Source organism: Drosophila eugracilis, unplaced genomic scaffold (assembly GCF_018153835.1).
Source record: "Drosophila eugracilis isolate 14026-0451.02 unplaced genomic scaffold, ASM1815383v1 contig_498, whole genome shotgun sequence".
Classification (NCBI taxonomy): Eukaryota; Metazoa; Arthropoda; class Insecta; order Diptera; family Drosophilidae; genus Drosophila; species Drosophila eugracilis.
The window spans coordinates 497,305-519,516 of NW_024573369.1; the positions used below are offsets into that span (position 1 = coordinate 497,305).

The following is a 22,212-nucleotide window of genomic DNA, read 5'->3' on the forward strand; positions in this document are numbered from 1 at the left end:
TTAAACTGAGACCCTTGAGGCTGTGGTTTAGGCTTAATCCTTGTTCTAGGTAAAAACTGGCATACTTTTTATATATTTCCAATTAAATCAATCTAAGAATAACCCAATTTAAGGGTAGACACATTGAAAAATCCCCAACTAACAGTCATGTCATAACCACTCTCTTTCGATACCCACCAAATCAGGACAGTAGCAGCTGTCTGGTTGCGGATTTTAAATCTGGATCTGGAACTGAATCACTGGCACAAGTGGGCACAGCTTTCCAGAACAGCCAACCCCGGGACTGAAACGAAATCCCTGACACCGATCCACCTCCTCCTCTCCTCCCCTTCTCCTCCTCCTTAACTCTCAAAAAAAAGATCGTGTTACAGGCGTGCTTTTGACGCGTTTCAAAAACAAGATGCCAAAAGCAAAAAAAAAAACAAAAAACAAAAACTGAAGAAGGAAGCCGAACTTGAGTGGCCAAAAAGGGGTTCAGTTTGAAAAACCACGTTCAAGTTCATTCTGGCAGCATAAATCTGGCAGCTGGAATCCATCATATTGATTCGTTGGAATATCGATTAAGTGAGGCACAAAAAAGAAAACAAATATTAATGAAAATTCATGAGTTTTGATATTTTGTAAACAATAACTGCACAGGCAAATGTTTCATGCCATTTTGCTCAGGTTAAAGGACTTTAAACTCTTGGAATTTACCCATCAATATTGGCAATAAGCTTTTCCATGTGAGAAATCTAATGAATGATGAAGCACGAAGTGCCAAACACGTGTGATTAGAGAAAAATCACGACGGTTCTTAGAAGAGAAAAGAGAAGAGGTACAAGGGTGACTAATGGAGCATGTGTCTGGGTATACACTAACATAGCTTGGGGTAGTCACTAAACTGTGTTTGTTAAGTTTTAAAAATTAAAATTTAACACTAAAACTAAAACTGTAAAAGTTTCTGTCTGTTTCTATCTTCTTCTATTTCTTCCCAATTCGCATATTTCCCTTCTACTTTTAATATTTCCTTTAATTTCCCTGATTTGTTCCCTTTCTCAGGGAACTGCCAGCTTCATCGTGCTCCAGCATGCTTCTTCAATTTTGCTTTCTATTTTTCCCCTGATCCTTTCTACTTTGCGTTCGTATTTGTTTTTGTATTCCTTTGTTGTTTGAGCTTTCTGCATTTTGCTTTATTTTGCCTTCTCTTTGCTCGTTTTTTTTTTTGCTATGACGCACAAAAAAACAAATAAGAAATAAAGGAAAGGAAGGTTAGAACCGAGGCTAAGTGGTGTAGTGAATACCCTACTTTAGGTTATGGGAAATATTTCAGATGCTTAAATTCTATAAAAGTTTAAGGCATTTTGATAATCTTTCTTTAAGAAATACTAGTATTTAACAAGTAGTATTAGCTAAAAAGTTAGTCACTACTTAAGCTTATGGTTAACTAAGCCAAAAACATAGCTAAAACCGAAAGACTTCATTTGACAGCGAAGTCACCTGTCTCAACTTAACATTGAAGATGTTCAGTGGATTTTGTAGTGGCCTCCCTTTCACCTACCCGCAAGCCTTTGCTTAAAACGAAGTGCCAACTTTTTAAAGGGTGTTTGAAGGGGACATGGGTTTGGCTATGAGGTACGGGGCTTGGGGTTTTGTTATAATAAAGGAACCAAAGTGGAACCGACTGCAAAACTGCTGTCGGGAGCTGCTGTTTCTGTTGTTAATTCATGGAAATTTATGTTTTAATGGCAAAAACAACAAAAACAATAACAAAAACAACAACAGCAGCAGCAGCAAAAGCATTGGCAAACTGCAAGCGCAGGAAAATTGCGAGCGTCGGCGGCTGCGCTTTTTGGTTTCTCATTAAAAGTGAATTTGCCTGGGCGACAATAATAGCCACTCATACTGGTGTACATGCAACAACGTCGCACTGACCAACTGAACAACTAAACTGTGTTAAATAAGCACCCAGGCTGTGGTTGTTTTAGTTGTTTTCCTTTGCCCGTTGCCCGTCTGAGAATGCGGGCGGAGGATTGGGGGTATCTAAGAGGAAGTGAAGCGGCAGGACGAGGGCGCAGGCAACCAAGTGCGTGGGCAGCGACACCGAATCGGAGACCGAAACCGAAAGTGCAACTTGCAACTTGCCACCACAGAAAAGAAATAGCCACTTTTATATATATACCTACTCGAAAAGAGCTCTACTTCTTTGAAAAGCATTTTTTAAGATAGATTCAAATAGAAAAAGAATTTTAATATCAATTTAGATGTTTGAATATTTTGGATATAGCTGAAAGGGAAGTTAACTTACTAACTTCCAATATCAAGAAACAGATTTGGCGCATCTTAAAGAATATTTTACATATTTTAAAGACAAAAACCTAAGAAAATTTCAAGGAAACCCCATTAAAACCCAATATTTCTTCAAACAAACTATTCATAAATCAACTAACATGTTTCAATTTATGGAGACCCCACTGTACGTAGCTTTTTTGGCTCTGAGATGTAGCCTGGGCGGGCCAGCAGCACAAATTGCAAAGAGCTTTATGACACCTGGCATGCAATTACATGGACATTCCATTCTCGTCCCCCCACAACGAGTAGCAATCAATTATGCAATATATATATATATATACTCCCGATAAATGGCATATTTTGTGGGCCGATTTCATCCGGTTGAAGCAAAAAAAAAAGAAAATTAACTGGAGTCTAGAGTCACGAGTAAATATTCTCGAGAAGGATGGCCAAGATGGAGATTAGATCGGGGCGGTAAGCGATTAATCAGTTTGGATGTATTTATTATAATTGCTTGCCAAGTTATTGATCTTGTGAAATACTAAACTAGCTTGGTGTGATTTTTCAGGTATGGAAAATGTATACGGTTTAAGGAACTCGAACTAAGCTTTTCATTGTCTTGCCTTGATTTAGCTTTCTTCTGCTGCTGGCAATCCATCATGAGACCCTGACTAAAGTTATTAACTTTAACTTCAGGCTTTGAGGGACTGCATTGGCTGCGCTGCAACAAAGTAAGCCAAAGCCAGAACCAGAACTTGGCATCGCAGTTCTAATAAGCAGGAAATAGTCGCCTGTCTGCGGTTTTCTTCTTGTTTTTCCATGCTGATTTCAATGCACTCGGAAAATGAAACTAGAACTTGGCTTAAATTGAGGTATTTTACTCGAGATTCAGCTATATTCTCTAAGAATATGAATATTTTTCAACTAAATTTGATCTTTTCCATATCTTTAGGTATAATTCTACCTTTCGGCTCTAATTTTTAAACCATTTTATAGGTAATTTTCCATTTCTTGTTCTGGTTATGAAACTAACGATCTGTGGAAGTGTGATATTTTGCTGCGGGATCTTGTCTGGAGCCTGTCTGTCATAGTTGGCCGCTTCTGACCAGCCATCCAGCCATCTAGGCAACCATCTGTCCAGGTTGTCCATCTGTCCGGCGCTCGTCTGCTTCCGGCTCAAATGCTCCAGGCCACGCCCAGGCTCACAGCTCGGACATAAATCATGTTGTTGACCAACAACGGCAGCCGCGGCCCACTGTCATCAGCATTCAGCATTTGAGCCACGTTAAGAAAACGGCAACAGCAACAACAACAACAACAACAACAGATGCGTGCCAAAAACGTTTTGTGCCACAAAATGCTGGCCATACGCTTTTTGGTTAGACACATTCGTCGCACACTGCCACATTATATATGTACGATATATATTTTGTAGTTTATTTTCAACTATTTCAAGTCAATCCAGTTGCTGACAGTCGAACACAAAAACTTAATTAAGCCTCAGAGTGGGGCAAGCAGAAAAAAAAGTAAAGAAAAAAAAACCGAAAAAAATAAAAGAGACGAGAAGGAGGAGAAGTGGGGATCATCGATCTGCACTTGCTTGGCCCAGTTTGCCATTCGGATTCGGATTCTAATTCCAATTTGCGATTCTGAGGCGAAAGTAATGCGGCTGGGTCAACGGTGCGTATGCGCAATGCGGCTAAAATGACTGGCCGTTGGCCAAATTTCGTTGCAGCGTTTATGGTCACAGGGGTTAAGGGGGGGCTGTACTTGGAGGAGGGAGTACCTAACGCATACTTGCCACACTAATCTCAGGCAAATAATCAGCAGCAGCATGCAACCGGCGACGACAGAAGTCTTTGCCTCAACTTAATTTAATTTTTGTCTTGTTTTTTCTTCACTTTGTTTTCAGTTTTTCTTTTTTTTTTTCATTTGCATCACGTAAAGTGGAACAAACTAAATGAGGTGATGGGGGATGAGGGAGAAGGAGCCAAGACAATTGGCCAACTATTTGGCGGCTTTAATTGGCTTGCACAATGCCACCGAAAAAGTCACACGACACCGATGATGCCTCAAAATGATACGGAAAATGTAAGTCTAGTCCTTGAAAAACTATCCTACAATAAAGACAAATTCTAAATACCATTAAAAACCTATAAAATATTAAATATATTTAAAAAAAAAACGAACATAAATCAAACCATTTTAAAACCTTTTCCAACTTCTCTATGTCCAAGCCACGTTCGTAAATCTCGTGGCAGCCACAAGTTGCGGCCTGGCTTAATGGTGTCAACACCGAAAACCAATTGGCAAATGTAGATCTCGTGGCGCCCAGCTATGCCCCGCCCCGCTGCCCCAGCGACAATTGTCCAAGACGAATGGAAAGAGGGAAAAGCAAGAGGCAAGTTAAAAATTTATGGCTTTCAATTGGCATTGACAGCGATAATTGGCCGCGTGTGCCGAACTAAGCCAAGTCAACACGGAGCCAGAAAAGAGGGTTACCGAGATGCAAAAAGAAGGAGAAGAAAAAAAAAATACTGTGGATATATGGTTGGCCAAAAGGAGGGTTAAAAGAGGGGAGGGAACGACATATTGACAGCACGCGGGCAGAAGCAACAGCAGCAGCGGCAGCATCAGCTAAATAATGTCCAATATATATTCGGCCATTAATCATCTTGGCCATGGCCTACAAAAGTAATGTATTTAAAACGGCGCAGCGGCGGCGGCAGCGGCGGCCACTTTCCTTGCCACAGCAGCAAAGAATCGCTGGCGAAATTTATGGTGGCAGATAATTAAATCTGGACTTAAAATCTAAATGGGGAATGGCTAAGAAAAACTAACAATCGCAGATGATGGAAAAATAAACATCATTCTAAAGGTTAGTAAGTTTAAGATTATTAACACGATTTTTAAGTTTCCAATTAGTTAAAATACTAAATTAAAGTTTAATTTAAACTTTGTTTGTTAATCATAAAACTTACTTTGCCCAGAGATTGTGTAAAAAAAAGTCAAATATTCACAGGAAACCGCAAAACAAACGAAATTTTCAAGCAGAACCCACAAAAGCAGGCAAAGTTTGGCAATGCACTTAGAGAAAAGGCATATAAGAACTTTTAATTCCACTAACTATTATTATTTTCTTTCAACTTTAGCAGCTCACACGTCGTAACCCAATCAATCGGAAATTTGTTTTTCCATTACTCTTCCCAATCTCAAATCATGTAACTTAACAGATGGCACTTTTTCTGTTTCGCTTTTCTTTCTGTTTATTTGTTTTCCGTTTTTGTTTTCCACGCCACCAACTGCCCCCCATTCCGTACAACAGTACGTATGAGCATTGTCTGCGTTGTTTGTTATAATTTCAGATAAGTTGAGATTGCCGATTGTCGGTTACATTGTTTTCTTGTTGCGGTTGTTATTATGCAAATTTTTGGCTAACAACCGCTTACAGAAAAGAAAAAAAAAAAAAAAAAAAAGTCGACTCTAGTTTGAATTTTAATTAACGTTGCGCATACGCCGCATGGTACACCCTGCAACTGCCATCCGAGGTGTGTTCGATGCCGTTGGGCAAAAAGTATGCCAAGTAAATACTGTTTTCAAAATGAAATAATGAGCACACTTTTTTTTCGGCGGTTCAGTTTTTGTCTCTTTTTTGTGTGCTTAGATGCAGGCTTAGACTAAACACTTTCACTAAAAATCCACCAAAGGCTACACGAATTTCGTGTCGTACATGACAAACTCTCAACTCGCTTTGTTGGGTCTGCCAAGGGGGGCAGGTGAATGGTGGGCTGTGGGTGGGAGGACAGCTAAGTGGCTCAGAAAACAGCCGATGGCTCATCCTCTAGATTTCAAGACAAAGTACAGTGGAAATGGTGGCTGTTTAAACTCTTTTTTTCCACTTTTTTTAAAAGTGATTTAAGATTAAATGATAATAATTTCATGTAAATACTAATATTTGTAGTTGATTAACCAAAAGAACGTAATAATGCTGATAATATTCCCAACTAATGAGAACATTAAGCCCTGCCATAAGCCCCCTTTGACACATATCACTTATTGCCCAATTTGGCTTGCCGCAGAGTACTTAACCCCACAAAATGTCGACTAACTTGACAACCACCAAATGCCACATAATTCCATTGCGAGCACCCCATTTGATATCCACTGTAAAATATCGGCAACGATAGCCGAAAGAAATGGCGATGGCTGGGATATGGAAAATATGAAAGAGGCAAAAATGAGACTCTCTGGCGACATTGATTAACGAGTGCTTAGTTAAAGCGGCACTCAAACACGCGCTGCTAATGCCACAGATGCCAGCCATAATAGTTGCAGATACAACAACAACAACAAGCAACAGCAACAACAACAAGCAACATCAACAAACAAAAGTCAACAACAATCGCGGACAATAAACGGGGAAATAAGCGACAACAAAAGTGCAATAATAATTCTCTCCGTTTTTTATTCGTCTTCATATAGATACTTTTTTATGATGAATAATTGAATGGAATCTAGGAATAAGTTTGAAGGAGGGAGCACTATATATTTATTGCCACTGCCCCTGCCCCTGCCACTGTTACTGCCACTGCCTTTGCCTCTGCCTCTGCCTTTGCATCTGTGCAAATATCTTTGAAATATGTTTATTAATTGCCGAGTGAACACCCTTCAACCCGCCGTTAATTTCAAGTTAGTCTGTTGCTCTGCGGGTAGCTATATAATATTATATATATATTATATATATTTGAGGGGTATATGCGACTGGGCACTGACCTGCATTGCCCCAAAAGTGTAGAAATGCAGCTGTGCGGGAAATAATGGTGAAAAAATAGGCTTTTCTTATATAAAAGTAAAGTTCTTTGAAGTTAAAAATCCTTAAAAAATCTAAAAGAAATATAAATTAAATCTTTAACTTTGTAAATAACTTAAAAATCATATTAACAAATTAAAAACTAAATGATTTATTACTTTTTGTGGCTCTTATTTTACTTTAACTTCTTTAGAAATTGCCTTTAAAATATTTTTGCTTACTTTATGGCTGCTGCAGATGTTGTTTTCCTTTTTGCCAGAATATTTTCTTAGGGAAATTTATGTAGCGGTAAATTAAGGCAAGTGTTTACAAAGCCTTTGTGATATTCATGTGGAAATTGAAGGGGAAAATGATAATTTCCTTTACATTTTCATAGCTTTAATTGAGTTGTAAAATAAACTCAAAATTTGTTTCCCCACCCCACCAAAAAACTGATTTCTATTCCTGACACATTTTTCCCCGCTCTTAATCTATTGATTTATTTTTCCAAATAAATAAAACACGAACTTTGATCTTGTCTTATTATTTAATTAAATCAAATGATTCACTTGCCTTATCAGCTTTGCCCTTTTTTCACTTTTTCACTTTTTCATTTTTTTCTTAAATTTAATCTCCCAAAAATAGAATTTATTTTTGGCAGTAGCTTTGTTCTTTTTTGTCAAGAACAACTACAAATCGTACTATTAGTGAGTCACGCTGGCCAACAACAAATTACGCACTAAAATAGCGTAAAAATCTAAGGGGGGGGTGTGTTTATGATTCATCTGGCCAACAGCTGGCAGAAAACTGTTTCGAATAGTTGGCTGAAAGAGCCATCAAAAGGGATTTGTTACCAAATACTTAATTTTACTTAATTTTAGACTTTTTGTTAACTGAAAACAAGTGTTTTTTGTTTCTAGTTTAAGTACTGAATTTAAGTCATTAACTTGTTAGTTGCTTTTGTCTTTTTATAGAATTTTCATTAACTAACTTTAAAACCTCGCTAAATGCACTTCTTAGCTAGTCAGCCACTTTAACAACAGCCTTCCTAGCCTAGTCTTTCTGTGTTAATTATGTTTGTTTATGTTTATTTACATTTTGTTTATTATTGTTTTTCAGTTTACCCACATTTTAGTAGCACAACTCCTGCCGCATGTTGATGGGGCAGACCCAAGTTGCTGTGTCGCCTCAGCAGCTGTTGCTGCTGCTGCGTTGGACTATCCAAAGCGGACTTAATCAGCTGAAAGGCCATGATAATTCCGCACTTAATTCCAGGCCAATTTCACAAGAACATCACTCAGTTGGTATTTTTCAAAAACAACAAACATTACTCGAGTCCTTTTTTTTTAACTTCTTTAAAATTTAACCCAAAGAGTTAATAGAATTTGAGGCAAAGCCCGCGTTTTTCTTTTTTGGTTTGGCACACACACGAAAAAAAAAGCATGCGGCATCCACGACAAGATCGATTCTACTGAAACCGCATCCATGAATCCATCGCCAGGGCGAACGTGAATGGAACGTGGAGCCCGAAGCGCAGCACAACCGACCGAAGTGTGGGCAAAAAAGCCGAAAAAACCGATGGAAAAAATCCAACAAAAAATCCAACAAAAATCGAAATCAAACAAAACGAGACTGTAAACTGTAGACTTTTGTAGACTGAAGCCAGTGGAGCAAAAAAAAAAAAAAAAAAAAAAAAGAGCAGAAAAAAATAACACAAAAAGCGGGACCGCAAAAGCGGACTCATGGATCGAATCGCTGGGACCGAATTGAATGGGGTTCGCTCTCCGTTCGCCGTTCGCCCGCCCGATGATGCTCGCTCTGCATGCAAAGCCGCTGATAAAAATATATAGAAAACTATATAGATGGAAAAGGCAAAATAAAGGGGGCGTTACTTGCCGTCCAGGGGAGCGATAAGCTAAATGATGAGAAGAAGTGCAGGAAAAAAGTGGAAAATGTGTTTGCTCTGCAGAGTGCACAGTGTCGCCATCTATCAGCAGAGTAAGCAAGCTGATGCCCGCCAGCTAGCGATTTTCTGAGGAGGCAGTGCCGCCACCTATAGAGTTTACCAGGAACTGGCGAGACATCTAACGTGAGTAGTACAGTTTATTAGCACTTGGTGCGCTTTCGTTTTCATGTAGGGATATTTTGCAAAGGGATTTTAGTTCATGGAAAAACTGTAATAATAATAATAATAATTTGCTATTTCTTTCTAGTCTTCGTTTTTAACTGGAATTGATGTCTATTAACATTTACCAAAAAACTCATTGGGAAGTTAACTGAGATGTATTAAAACAAACGCTCTGACTTAAAGGACTTTGCCTTTAGAACACTAGTAATTTAGCACACTCTTAATAACCAGCCTTGTTATACTTTTTAAAACCATCTATTGGAAAAACATAAGAAGGCAAAACAGTTCCTCCATCTACAGAGTTTCTTGCAAAGTGCGCGGCATCTAACGGCGGAACTAGAAATACGGCCAACAGGGGCGCTCATTCCGATTGACTTTAGAGCCCTCTTTAGAGTTCTTTAGCAGTTCTAAAACTTGTTGGTACTAAAAACTCACTTTAAAGGGAAATATTACAGTTTTCTGGACTTATACCGAAGCTCGTTACCTGACAAATATCTAAGTAAGTGATTTATGAAGATAGTATAAGGATTGTAAAGTTAACAGCAGTCAATATTAGATTTTTGGTTTTAATATTAATTTATCTCTTCAGTTTCTTTCCTAAAAACAAGTCTTTCTAAACTCTTCTGGTCTTTTAGACCACAGAATCTTAGTACCAAGTTTAAATACTGGGATATTAACTTTAGCAATAACTTTAGATCAAGCTTCTAGGGAAAGTTTATCTCGTTCCTTTTACTTTATAGGACTAATATCGTAAGTTAAGGTCAAGGATTTTGTCCTAACAAACATCGGGAAATAAAAAAAGCTTTCTTGGAAACTCACCTGATAAGCCCGTATCATTGATACTCGATGTTGAGGTGGAGAACCCGGGCAGTTTTCGCCATCCCTTGCGACTCCAGAAGCTGCGCGCCTTCGACTCTGTGGCGGTACTTTGAACCGTTTGAATGCCATTACCACTCCCACCCATCCGATGATTGGGTCCGGGATCCTCGGCTGCTCGTATCCTGGCGCAGCTGAGAATCCGGCGGCCACAGGAGGCTCGAGTGAGGAAGCTACTGCCACTGCCGCTTTGGCCACCACCACTGGACATCCCAGCCTCATCGTATACAGTGGCCGCTCGCTGGAACGAACGACAACTTTGAGTGCCCACTGTGGGCGTTTGGCGGGCGCACTTGATGTGCTGCGTCTTGCTTAGCCGAAGACTGCCAATGTAACTGGCGCCGCTGCTGCCGCTAAAGCCGCTGTCCAAGTCGCCGCAATTGGTGGTCAGTAGCTGCTCCACACCAGGAGCTCCTTTGGTCCTTTTCCCCGTCTCACTCCCGCCAACGCCGACGCCAACGCCACCGCTATCACAGATGTTGTCCGCCGAGGCGGAGGTCAGTCGGGCCAAGATCGTCGGCGGCTGGCCACTGGCTGCCGTTACACTAACACTTGGCTGGGGTGGCGAGATTTCGGATCCACCGGAGCCACACGATCCTCCAGAGCCCCCGCTGCCACCTTGTGACTGATCCATGGACTTGGGCGGACTCTCTGGCATCAGCATGGCCTCCACACTGAGATTCAGTTCACCCAATATCTTGTGATGCCTGTTCTGGACGCGACGCAGTTCCTCCTCGACCAGCGTTTGATTCAAGGAACCCGCTGAATGAGAGCCCACTGTACTGCGCAGATGATTACCACTGTTGGTCTGCAGGGCAGCTGCATTGATCTCCTCGTAGAAGTTCTCGCTCTGGCCCAGACCCACCTTGGTCGTCAGCTTGTGGTAGCGCGTCTGGTAGGATTGCAAGGTGGCGGGGCTTACGAGCTGCTTGTTCTTCTTGCCCTTGGAGAGCAGGGCTCTTATGGAGTTCGGCGGTGGCTCGGCGGTTGAAGATGAGGCTGACGAGGTGCTGGCCATCACCGATGAAGCTCCAGCTCCTACTCCAGCGACTGCTCCTCCGGCAGAGCAGCCGGCCCCCGGCACATTGGAGTGCCTCATGGCAGCACCGGGCTCGTAGTAGGCATACGAGTAGTCATGATGCAGGTGAACTGAAATTAAGGAACACTCTTATTCTCTGGAAGTTTCCACAGATTGTTGCAAGCTTACTGCTCAGCCTTAGCCTTACCTGTGTGATGATGCTGCTGCTGCTGCTGCTGCTGCTGGTGGCCTAGGTTCCTGCCCAGGCTCTTGCTATGCCGCGCCGCCAGCTGCTTGAGATGATGTGGCGATGTCTCCAGAGCCGACGACTCATTGCAAATTTCGATGGCATCCGGATCTGGATCGGGATATCTCGGCAATAGCTGCCGCCTGCCTGGGGTATTGCCCGGGGAACTACCACCGGTGGGTGGTGGATAGTCCGGTGGTGGTGGAAATTGCAGGCAATGCTTAGCCACGCCTCCGTGCACCGCCTCCAATTGCTGTTGCTGCTGCTGCTGTTGCTGTTGTTGCAACTTCTGTTGCTGGTGCTTGAGTCGCTGCAATTGCGTTTGCTGCTGCGTGTAGTAATTCTGATTCGAATGCTGCTGCTGCTGTTGCTGCTTTATGGACTTTGTATGGACCAAAACCTTGCCGGCCACGCCCCCGCCGCCGACCACGCCGCCCTGGCCCGTTGCTGGGGCGGCCGTCGAGTTGCTGCCATTGTTGCGTCTGCTGCCCAGGCCCAGGCTCTCCATGGCACATGGTGTGGCTGATGCCCCAAAAAGCTATAATCTGAAAGGGAAGGAAAAAATGGGAAAATAATTAGGAAAATCATTCTCATTAAGTTAAGTTTTTTACTTAAATCTTTTAAGCTTGGTAAAAACAACAACTTAAGGTGGCAAATTAATTGCCAGTTAAATGGAAAAACAAATTGCAGCAGCTGCTGCTGGTGGTAGTGGCAAGAAGAAAGAAGTGAAAGAAATAATTTCCTGGAACTTTGACCATATTTGTGGCATATTTGGCATTCGCCCTTCAAGATGCCTGTGCGAGTTGGAGTCGAGGAAAGCCATTCCCCATTCCCTGCCACAATTCACATGTCGCTGTGATTAATTGCCGCTAATTCAGCAAAGTCTCCACTTAGGATGGCCAAAGGGTAGCTGAGTTTTTTTGTTCTTTTTTTGTTATTATTTTACGGACGACTCTCTTCAAAGGCCTAGCCGGGCTGAGTAATTGAAAAGCCAGGCTAAACGAGAAATGAGCCTGGCCAGTGGCCACAAATGAGTCAGGTGGAGTCGGGACTGGGATGATGGATCCGCAGCTGTCACAGGTGAGTATCCCACAAATAAATGGGCTAAGAGCTCAAAGCCTGGCTTTTTGTTTATGAAATCAAATCGATCATGGAGTGAAGATTTCAGAAACAAAAGGGGATATATTTTTAGTTCTTAAAATGTGTTCTTAGAGGAGCTGCAAATTGCTGAAAAAAAACTCTAAAATTAACTAACTAACTAACCCCTTTTTTTGTAGATTAATTTCCACTGATCAAGTTCGAGGAATGCTCAGGCTGTTTCCCTTTGCCACTGCCAATAATTTCAGCTATTTTACTACGAAACCAGGCAGCCTTCTCCTCCTCCTCCTCCTCCTGACAAATGATAATGTCAGTTGTTGGGCAAGATTATGATCAAGATAAAGGACAGAACTCCAAGGGGAATGCCAAGATGAAGGAGAAGGAGAAGGCGAAAGAGAACTCCCTCAGGGGAGGGGACATAATAAAGTTGACGATGATAATGCCACCAAGTTATGAGTGGTTATCCACCGGGCCAAGGATTCTTCGTGGTAGCAGACAGAAATTCAATTGGTAATTTGAGTAGAGGTCCATCCCGGTTCTGGTTCTTGTTCTTGCTCTCTATCTCTATCTCTCTCTCTCTCTACCTATCTCATTCTTTCTTCTCCTTTTGCGCTGTAACCTGAGACAAGTCTGAGAACTGGACACGATCTCGTTGGCACAGCAGGTCCCCAAATTAGCGTCTAAATTTAGCTACTCAACAAATTGAATTGAGCCCAGCGAGGGGCAACCTGAGGCTATCTCTTTCTATCAGCTCTCTATAGCTCTCTCTTTCTTTTGTATATTTATTAATTTCTTCTGGCTCTTCTTCTTGAGTCTTAAAGCTCTGCGTGCACTTGAGGTCTTCGAAAGGGTAAGGCTGGGTATTAGGGGGATTAAGGGTTACCAACTTAACAGCGGGGGAGGCGGGAAAACATCAAAAAAAAAACCAAACCCTAACGCATGCCATTGTCAACAGTCAGATACAACAACAATGTGTGGAAGGGGGTGTGGCAGGGGTATCGGTAGGGGGTTGGTGGTAGAGTAGAGAGCATAAAAGTGGGAGTTTGTCAGGGAGTAAAGCACTCGAAGCGCAGGGCAAGGATGGAACCCCTGGAACCTCTTGAGCTCCCCCAGCCCTCCCTCTGAGATTCCTCATCATATAATATATATATATATATATATATACTATATATCCTAGAAGGGAGCCTTAAAGCTTCTGGCTACCCGGGTAAACTTTGTGTTTGCCGACGCTTCAACCCACTTACAAGGATTCATGCGTGGCTGTTATTTTTTATGCGCTGTACACTCTCTCGTTAGTTTGCTTGCTTTTGTTTTGTCTTTTCCTGTTTTCTCAACTGTTTCGCAATTTTAACAGGTACCTAGTAAGTGGGGGGGATATTGGGCTAAGTCGAAAACTGTCCACAATATCCATAAACCATAACACTAACTATGAAGTTTCCTAAAACTTTCCTTTTTTGCGATTTCCTTTTTCCATTTTTATTTTTGAAAATCCCCTTAAGAGGTATCTGTTAAGTCTATTCCCTCTTTCCTTGTTTACTTTACCCTTGTTTCTTCATAATTTCCCTTCGTCCCTCGAGCACATTTTCCTTCCATACTTTCCCCAAGGAAAGTGAACCAAACGGAGTGGCAGTGATGCGAGCGAGGAAAAGCGAACAAAAGCCATCAAGTTGCGTCTTCCGCAGATGCGTCAAGGAAGTCTCGACTTCCTTTGCCAATATTTTGCCACCGCTCAAGTGACTTTCGCTGATTGATTGGGTGGTGACCCCGATGGAGCACTTAATTAGAAACACACGCATACGCGTCAACCGAAAAGAAAGGAGTTGCCGCAGCTGTGCCGCCGCAGCAGCAGCTTTAATGGGGTAAACGAAGGCCAGCACTGCGAGAAAATTGTTGACTTTTTTCGTTGATTTTTCCTAGCTAAATTCTTTCTTTCATGTTAAGAAGAGTGAAGAATAGTGTAGGTACTTTTTATAGAAAATCTTTCTAGATTATTGGAAGTTCTTTCTGCCAGTGTACACCTCCCCTTTGGCGTCCTTCGAGTGGCTGCGTGGCGCGTGTTTTCTGCCACAAGGGGCCGGGCAACAACAGCAAACCGAACAGAAACGCATTGCAATAATTATATGCTGAGGCAGCATGCAACAACTGCAACTGCAACTGCATCGGCAATGGCAATGGTAAAGGCAAAGGCAACAGCAACATCAACCCCAGCAGGCTAGCTGGCTGGCTGGCTGACTGCCCCCTGGAAAAAGTGTTGCATGTTCTTCTATCATATTTGCAATTTATGTGTCGCCAATTCACTCAGACTCCTCCTGCTGCCCCTTTTTTCGATGCACCACTTCCTCCTGCTGCCCCACCAACCATCCAGAATCCTCTCGCTGCTGCCACGGATTCCCCCTTACCATTTATGGCATGTTGATGCCCGAGTGCGAACAAGTAATTAGAAAACATATTTCGAAATTGTTTCGCCATCCGTTTGTGCAACTTCGCGGCTTGCAGCTGTGCGGCATTCAAAGGAGGGGGGGTTAAGAGATGCCCCACAGACATCTCGTCTTAAACTTCCACTGGGATTCTGGGCAGAGCTTCCTATTTTATTTCTCAGAAATGCATCTTTTTGATGTTGTTAAGGGAATTTTTTTTAGATATTTTTTGGGTTTTAAAATGAATCAGAATTTGAAAATTTTTAACTAAATTAATTAATATTTTCGCTGATTTAAATTGATGACTATTTTATAGATTTTTCCCTGACTATATAGACTTTTCCATTTACCAAAAATTCCCGCAAAAAACAAACTTCTTTTCCTCTACAAAAACTCTCCATTCAGAACCCTTTCATACATTTCCCTTTGAAACTGAATACGTTTTTCCATCTCTTGCCTGATATTAAATTGATATTCCATTAATAAGATGACCAATTAAAGGGGATAAAGCCAGGCCCCCTTTTGGCCAGGGACTCACCATTATCCCCCCCTCGAGCTGCGTTGCCAGGCATCGGAAAACCGACGCTTTTGGACCCTTTTCCTGCCCTTATGTCACTCGCTTTCGTTGATTGTTCGACTGGGTACTGGGTGCATTGACTTGCATTGCAGCCCCTTGTTTTGCACCCACACCCCCTTGGAAAACCCGCCCCTGGGCATCCAGTTTTCACCCGCATTGCGTGCTGCATTGTCAACAAGTGCGAGTGAAATAAAAGGCCGGGACAGCAGGCAAAGTGAAAGGAGAGAAATTGTTAAAGGGTGTGTGTGGGTGTGTAGAGAACATAGAATATGAGAGTTTTCTGCTGCTGTTTTTTTTTGCGGAAAAGGAAAATGGTGAAGAGCTAGTTTCCCCTAAGTTGCATCTTTACATCCTTCAACATGATTTCCCTTCATTTTCCGCATTTTTCACCGAGTGTGTGTGTCTGGGCAAGAAAGTAAAATGAAAGCATCCGAAGGGAGTTGCGCTGAATAAAAGATAGTCACGCTGATGATGATGATGATGATGATCAGTGATGGGAAGGTAACTAAATATACTAACTAACTGTTAAGTAAGTAACTAAATAATCATTTAAAATAAGAAATTTACTTAATTATTAATTGAAATTTTCAAAACTTTCTTTTTTTTCCATCTCCCAGATGCTTCTCTTTGAGATTTCCCTGGAATAGGCATAGATAATGGCATACCCGATGTGCGCTATCTCTTAGTTAGCAACTCTGCCGCATCCATCCCCCTTCTGCTGCCTTGCCTCCCCGCCTTTGTAACTCCCCACTTCATTCATTCCTCATTGGCCGATAAGCCACATTCACTGCATGTGCAGTGCTTTTCCTGTTTTTCCTTTGACTTTTTCTTTTTTTTGCTTTTTTTAGGCCTGATCTGGCTTTTGGCTTTATCTATGGCATTAGCCTGCTTACCCCAGCCCCAGTTGTTGTTGTTGTTGTTATTTTTTTTTGTGGATTCTGGGCATGCTAAAGTGTCGTTTTCATTGGAACATTTTGTCAATTGCTTCGCTTTCACTTTTTGCCCACAAGTCCCGCCCCCCTGTCCCCCCAAAGGCCTCACATTTTCCATTGAAGTTGACTTCGATTTTTCGTGGAGAGATTTCGGAGTTTGCTTAAAGTTGCACCCAAAAGTTTCCAGTTTGTGAAGAAGCAAGAAGAATCGAGCAGAAAAGAAAGTTGCAAGGAGGTGGTTTTTATATTTTTTTAAAAGATTTTAAAGTTAGTTCTTAGAATAAACCCCTTTAAGTTCCCTTTTCTAATGACTTCCTCTTGAAGGAACACCTCCTTGCCTGCCTATCATTGCCACTCCATCTCTTTGGGGATTCAGGGTCAAAGATCTGGCTTTTCCTTCTTGGTTTCAGATACATATATATATATATATATATACAGATATATATACAACTTGACAAGAAATTATGCAAAATGAGAGTTTTTCCTTCTTTACATTTTCCGGGAAGGACTTCACACCGCGTTTCGTAATTTTGTAAAGAGCAAACTACACATGCTCCACATAATTACATGGCTCTCGGTTAGGAGGAGTTTGGGGTGGGCATTTGTCCATTGTTTCCCCTTACAAAACAATGCCACATGCCACGCATTTGGATTTGTTATGGCCCCTAAGCCTAGGCATGGGTCACCTTCGCTCCTCATCATCTCAATGTGAATCTGAAACTGAATCCCAGCTTTCTGCATTCGCATCCTGCCACTGCCAACGCTGCCAGCTTCATCTTCTTTATTTTTTGTGCACTCAAGCGCCTTTTACTTTGTGCATAATTTCTTGGGGTGCAGGATTTGGTAAGGGGGAGAGCCTGGGGATGCCTGTTAGATGAAGGTCACTGACCCAGGATTCGTCTTTAGACCTTAGATCTTGGGCTGTGCAAGTGGTCAACGGATGTGAATTATGCATAACCCCTTCCTGCCAGCACAAACTTTCGACGTCTTTGGGGACGTTTCTTTTAAGAGTAATTAAACTTGCTAAAAAACACAGAGAGAAAAGTGTAGCTATCTGTTTTTTTTGTAACCATCTGTTCCCATTCCCTTGTCCTGATTTCATACTCCTGCTCCTGCTAACATATCTCTCTCCCTCTATCTCTTTACATCTATCCATCTTGCAACACCCATGTTTGTGTGCACCATTAAGAGTAGCTCTTGGGCATGAATGAATGTCATCATCCTCGTCGTCATCTTCATCGTCAGTATACCACTTCCATACCCCGTTGATAGGGACAAGTGCCTGGCGGGGCTCCTCACATGGGACACCCGCGAGCCCAAACCAAATCGAAAAAGGAAAACCCTTTTGCGGAAAAGCCAACAACGCTGGGGTGAAAGTAAAAATTTCACTTGGCGTTCCCTAAACCCCCTCCTACCTACCCCTCTCTCTATATACATATATATTTTTTTTTATAAATTCTTTTTTTGCAAAACGTCAAAGAGCGAGAAACGTTGACGTTTGTGGTCCTCGCATCCGAATGACACGGAGAGATGCCCCCCGCGAGTTCGTTAAACCTTCAAGCATCGAAGTTTTCATTTCTTCGCCTAGCAGGACTAACTAAATCCTTGCTACCTCGTTTTTCTTCTTGTTCTTGTTTGTTTTTTTTTTTTCTATTTTTAGTATTTCTAGAGCCCGCGGCAGGTCGCGACTCTCCCTGGCAGAGATACTTTGATGCCAAGTGCTGGGTAACTGGAGGATCTGCCCCACCCGCCTTCATCCCAACCGAATCCATGGTAACACTCGAAAAGTTAGTGGCGCTGACAAAGCTCACACGACAAAAGTCAATGACTGTTGTCCCCGTGTCCTGGGGATTCCATGGGTGCACTCCATGGTGTGGGCTCCCACTCAGTCCCCGGGAATCCGGCATGGATTCGCCTGCTGTTCGGGGAGGTTAAACAACCCGGCGCGAGTGCGTTGCGTTAAAATTTAATTAACAGACGACAACACGCACTTTTCCATTTTCCATTTTTCAGTGATGTGACGACGTTTGGAAAAGCTGACAGCACTTGACACCTCTCCCCAATTGATATGCACCCGGCGAGTCTGCCATTTTCTAATTGCAACCAACACCTTTTCACGGACTCAACAACCACTGTCCGCTGATCAATTTGAGTCTGGGAAACAGTTTTAGCTTTTCATTCGATACCCTTTCACAGGGTATCAGCAGCTTGAATAGAAGTTTGTGACATCCAAGAACACAAAAGAAAATATTTCAATTTTTATGATTTTTTCGCCACAAAAAATCAGAATTTTTATCATAACTAAGCCAGATATTGTCCGATTGTAAATTGTCATACTCGTATATCGTTGTGATCGTTGTTAAAATTCTAGAAAAACTGCATTCACAGCTAAAAATCTTGATTTTTGGACATTTCTAGCAAATTTCGATGATGGTACCCCTTGTCGAAAATGTGAAAATTAGCGGAAAATTGATTTTCCAAAAATCGGAAAAGTGATAGGGGTTGTAAGTTTTGGTCGTTAGCAGCACAAAACAGTCGTTCTTTTGGATGTGCGTCTTGTTTTGGCCGTGCTAGAGCTCGAAAACCGAACATAATATTGCAAATTTCTATTAAAAATGGGTTTTCTGATTTTTTTTACCATTAAATCAGAGCTCGCACCAAAATGTCAGAAAAGAAATGATAAAAGTAAGTATAGGGGTTTTAAGCTTCGGTAATCAGCTTCATAAAACAGTCATTGCATTAAGCAAGCGGTTTGTTTTGACAAAGTTACAGCTACGAAACGGCAACAAAGCCGTGATCTCTGCTGCCAGAAGACGTATACTTGATTTTTGGCACAAAAAAATCAAATATTTGACCTCGTAGGGCTCGCAACTTGATTGCCATGATTCCCAATTGATTTGCATTCAAATCTGGAAAACTTAATTTCTGGCCATTTTTTGAAAATTTTGATGATGGTACCTTATCAAAATGCGAAATTTGGGCCAAAATTTAATTTCCCAAAATCGAAAACGAGTGATAGGGGTGGTTAGTGCTGGTCGTTAGCAACACAAAACAGTCATTCATTTGGCTCTGCGTCTTGTTTTGACCGAGCTAGAGCTAATAACCCGAACATAGTATTGCGAATTTCTGTTAAAAATGGGTTTTCTGCTTTTTTAGCCATTAAATCGGCACTCGCAGCAACAAATCAGAACAATAATGATAAAAGTAAGTATAGGAGTTTAAAGCTTCGGTTGTTAGCTACATAAAACAGTCTTTGCCTTAGCCGTGTGTTTTGTTTTTACAAAGTTTGAATCGGAAAACCCATAAAAATATTGCAAAATTCTTTGAAAAATAGTAATTCAAATTTACCTCAAGAAAGAGTTCTTTTTATTTTTCTTAGATACTTTTTATGATACATTTTCAGCATACCTATCAAATGCCTTTCTTCTCTTCCCTAAACATATAATAGAAACTTTCCTTAGATTTCGTTTTTCACACTCAGCCAAGTGTGAAGCGAATCCCACACAATGGCCAAGCTCTCTGAGTCTCCTCTGCCCCGAAGATGGCCAAAGACCTGTCTGCTAATTGTAGCTTGTAGAGTTGAATTGCAGGGTTAGATGGGTTTATCTAACACCTGTCAATTGATTGTCAATCTGACACGCGATCGAGGGAAGTGTCATTAAGAAGACGTTTCGAGTTATCCGCGCGAGCAACGTTGGCGAGTTTCTCAGGTTCCCTTGGCATGCTGCGGCGCATCTTTAGGAGTTTTCTTTTCCTTTTTACAGATAAATTAATAAGCAATAAGTATATGAATTTTGTATACCCATCAACCTAAAACATGGGAGGGCAAGGCAAAACAAAAAAAAAAGGTAAATATATATCAGAAAATTGCGCGTATCATCACTTTACCCCATAATTACGTTGGGTTTCGTGGCTGGCATGCCAACGAGGCATTGGCTCACTTGACACCTCCTAAATGATGTCCTGCCCCCGGGGCCGGTGTCCCAGTATCCCAGTATCGGATCGCACACATGATTCCCCCGCACCCTTCAAACCACTCTCTTCCTCTCATCTTGGACATTGTCCGCTAATTGATTTTGCCGCTTAAGTTTACAACGCGTAAATTTCCCGCTGAAATGCAACCGAAACCGCATCCAATGCAGTCAACTGGATGCCATGTGATGCGGCTGACCTCGAGTGTTCACTGTCCACTATCCACTATTCACTCTCCACTATCCACTATCCACCAGCCAGTGTCCACTGTCCACTGTCCATTGCACAGTTGATGGTAATCGGCTTATGACCGCCTGGTTATTGTGGTTTCACCGCCCCAGAGTTTCCCCCTTATATTTTTCAGCTGGACTTTTGGTTTTGTTTTTCCTCGCTTTTCTGTTTTTCTTTTTTTGTAAATGATATGCGTGCAAAAGTGACAGCGCTAATGGGCAGCAAAAGCTGTCCTACAGTCGGGATCCATCTCAAAAGGGCACTGAGAAAAAGCGGTAACTTTCGTGGATTATCAAGTTATCAGGGTTATTACCTAAGGAAAACCTTATATACATCTTGGTTTATCCTTAGTTTATCTTCTATTTTCCAACCTAAAACTATATATTTCTCTAAGTGCAGGCACGTCGTGGTCCATCTGCCTCATCCTAGAGCTTGATGAGACCGAGGATGATGCGCTCAATCAGATGCGCCCAATAAACTTTGCGGCTACTTGGCATTGTTCGAATGCCGCAACGGCTATACCATGGTTGCAGGAAAGGAAAGGAGGGGGGGGGTTTAGGGGGAAGCTGATGGAGCGGATCGGACGGACTGGCCCGGAATCCCTCACTAAGTGGCCAAGTGGTGTCCCACCAGTTGTTTGTCGGTTGATTGCTGTTATGTGCTGGTATGCAGCGCTTAACACGCCAAGTCAATTAAATGTTCGCTTCCGCAAGTTGGCGACTTGGCCGAAAGGAAAGTGTAGCAGCCAGCAGTTGGCAGTCAGAAGCCAAGAGGACTTTGCTTTTAGCTGATACAGTGAGAGAAAAAAGCTAAGAAATGATTGGGTAAAGTTTGGCAAGCTTTTGTATAACTTTAAGTCTTCATTTCTTAGTTTTTGTTTCTAGGAAATGAATATTTTTAATGGAAAATACATTAATAACTATGTAATTAAGATTAACTTTAACCCACTATCTTTTCTTCAAGTGCCTTGCTGCCTTACCACTGGCCTCAACTCAAAGCAGCAACAATGAGCTTTGTGTGGAACTCATGTTTGATGTATCACACACTTGGACGTGGAATTGGATGAGGATGGGGATGACTCTGGAGATGGGAACGGAGAAGCCAAAGTTAAGGATATGGATATGGATGTGGATGGATGTGGACGCTGGGCAAAGTGTCGATGAAGTGTTTATGGCCAAACAGCAAATATTCGCCGAGCAGGGGAACAAGGTGCCCGCGTTCCTTTATGGCCAACCAGCTAGCCATTGTTTTTCTCCCTTCTTCTCTTCTTAGCAACATGGCAACATGCAGAGGCCTTTTAAGCCCAACATTGTAGATGTGCTTGGTGGATATTGATCGGGATCTCTCCATCTCGATCTCTCGATCTGGATCTGGATCTGGGTTGTTGCCACACGGTGAAAGTGATACAGTAAAGTGGCTGCCCCGACTAATTGATTGGCCAGCGAAAATCGTTGGCATTCCCAATGGGTGAGTGTGAATGTGGGACTTAAAAGGGAGTTTTTCTTTGAGCTTTGAACATCAACTTGAGTTTTAGTAATGACTTTGATAGATAAAATTCCATTAAAAAGTAAGGAAATATATCTAATCATTTCATTTTTCTATATATTCTATATAGAGGGGAGAATATCTTCCTCTTTTAACCGCTGAGTTCAGTAG

General features: G+C 42.0%; 1 protein-coding gene across 2 annotated transcripts in view; it reads right to left on the reverse strand.

Annotated features, from left to right (window-relative positions):
• The window catches only part of LOC108105335, a 107,041-nt gene that overhangs the window by 67,701 nt on the left and 17,128 nt on the right, over positions 1-22,212 (reverse strand). The window contains exons 3-4 of one of the 2 annotated variants that reach the window (XM_017211828.2): positions 11,291-11,874; positions 10,008-11,213 (exon numbers count right to left, since the gene is read on the reverse strand). In XM_017211828.2, the coding sequence (XP_017067317.1) occupies positions 10,008-11,213; positions 11,291-11,837 (1,753 nt within the window). In that variant the 5' untranslated portion in view covers positions 11,838-11,874. Of the gene's footprint in view, positions 1-8,188; positions 9,058-10,007; positions 11,214-11,290; positions 11,875-22,212 lie in introns of those variants that run through there. The other variant, XM_017211829.2, reaches the window with a different exon arrangement.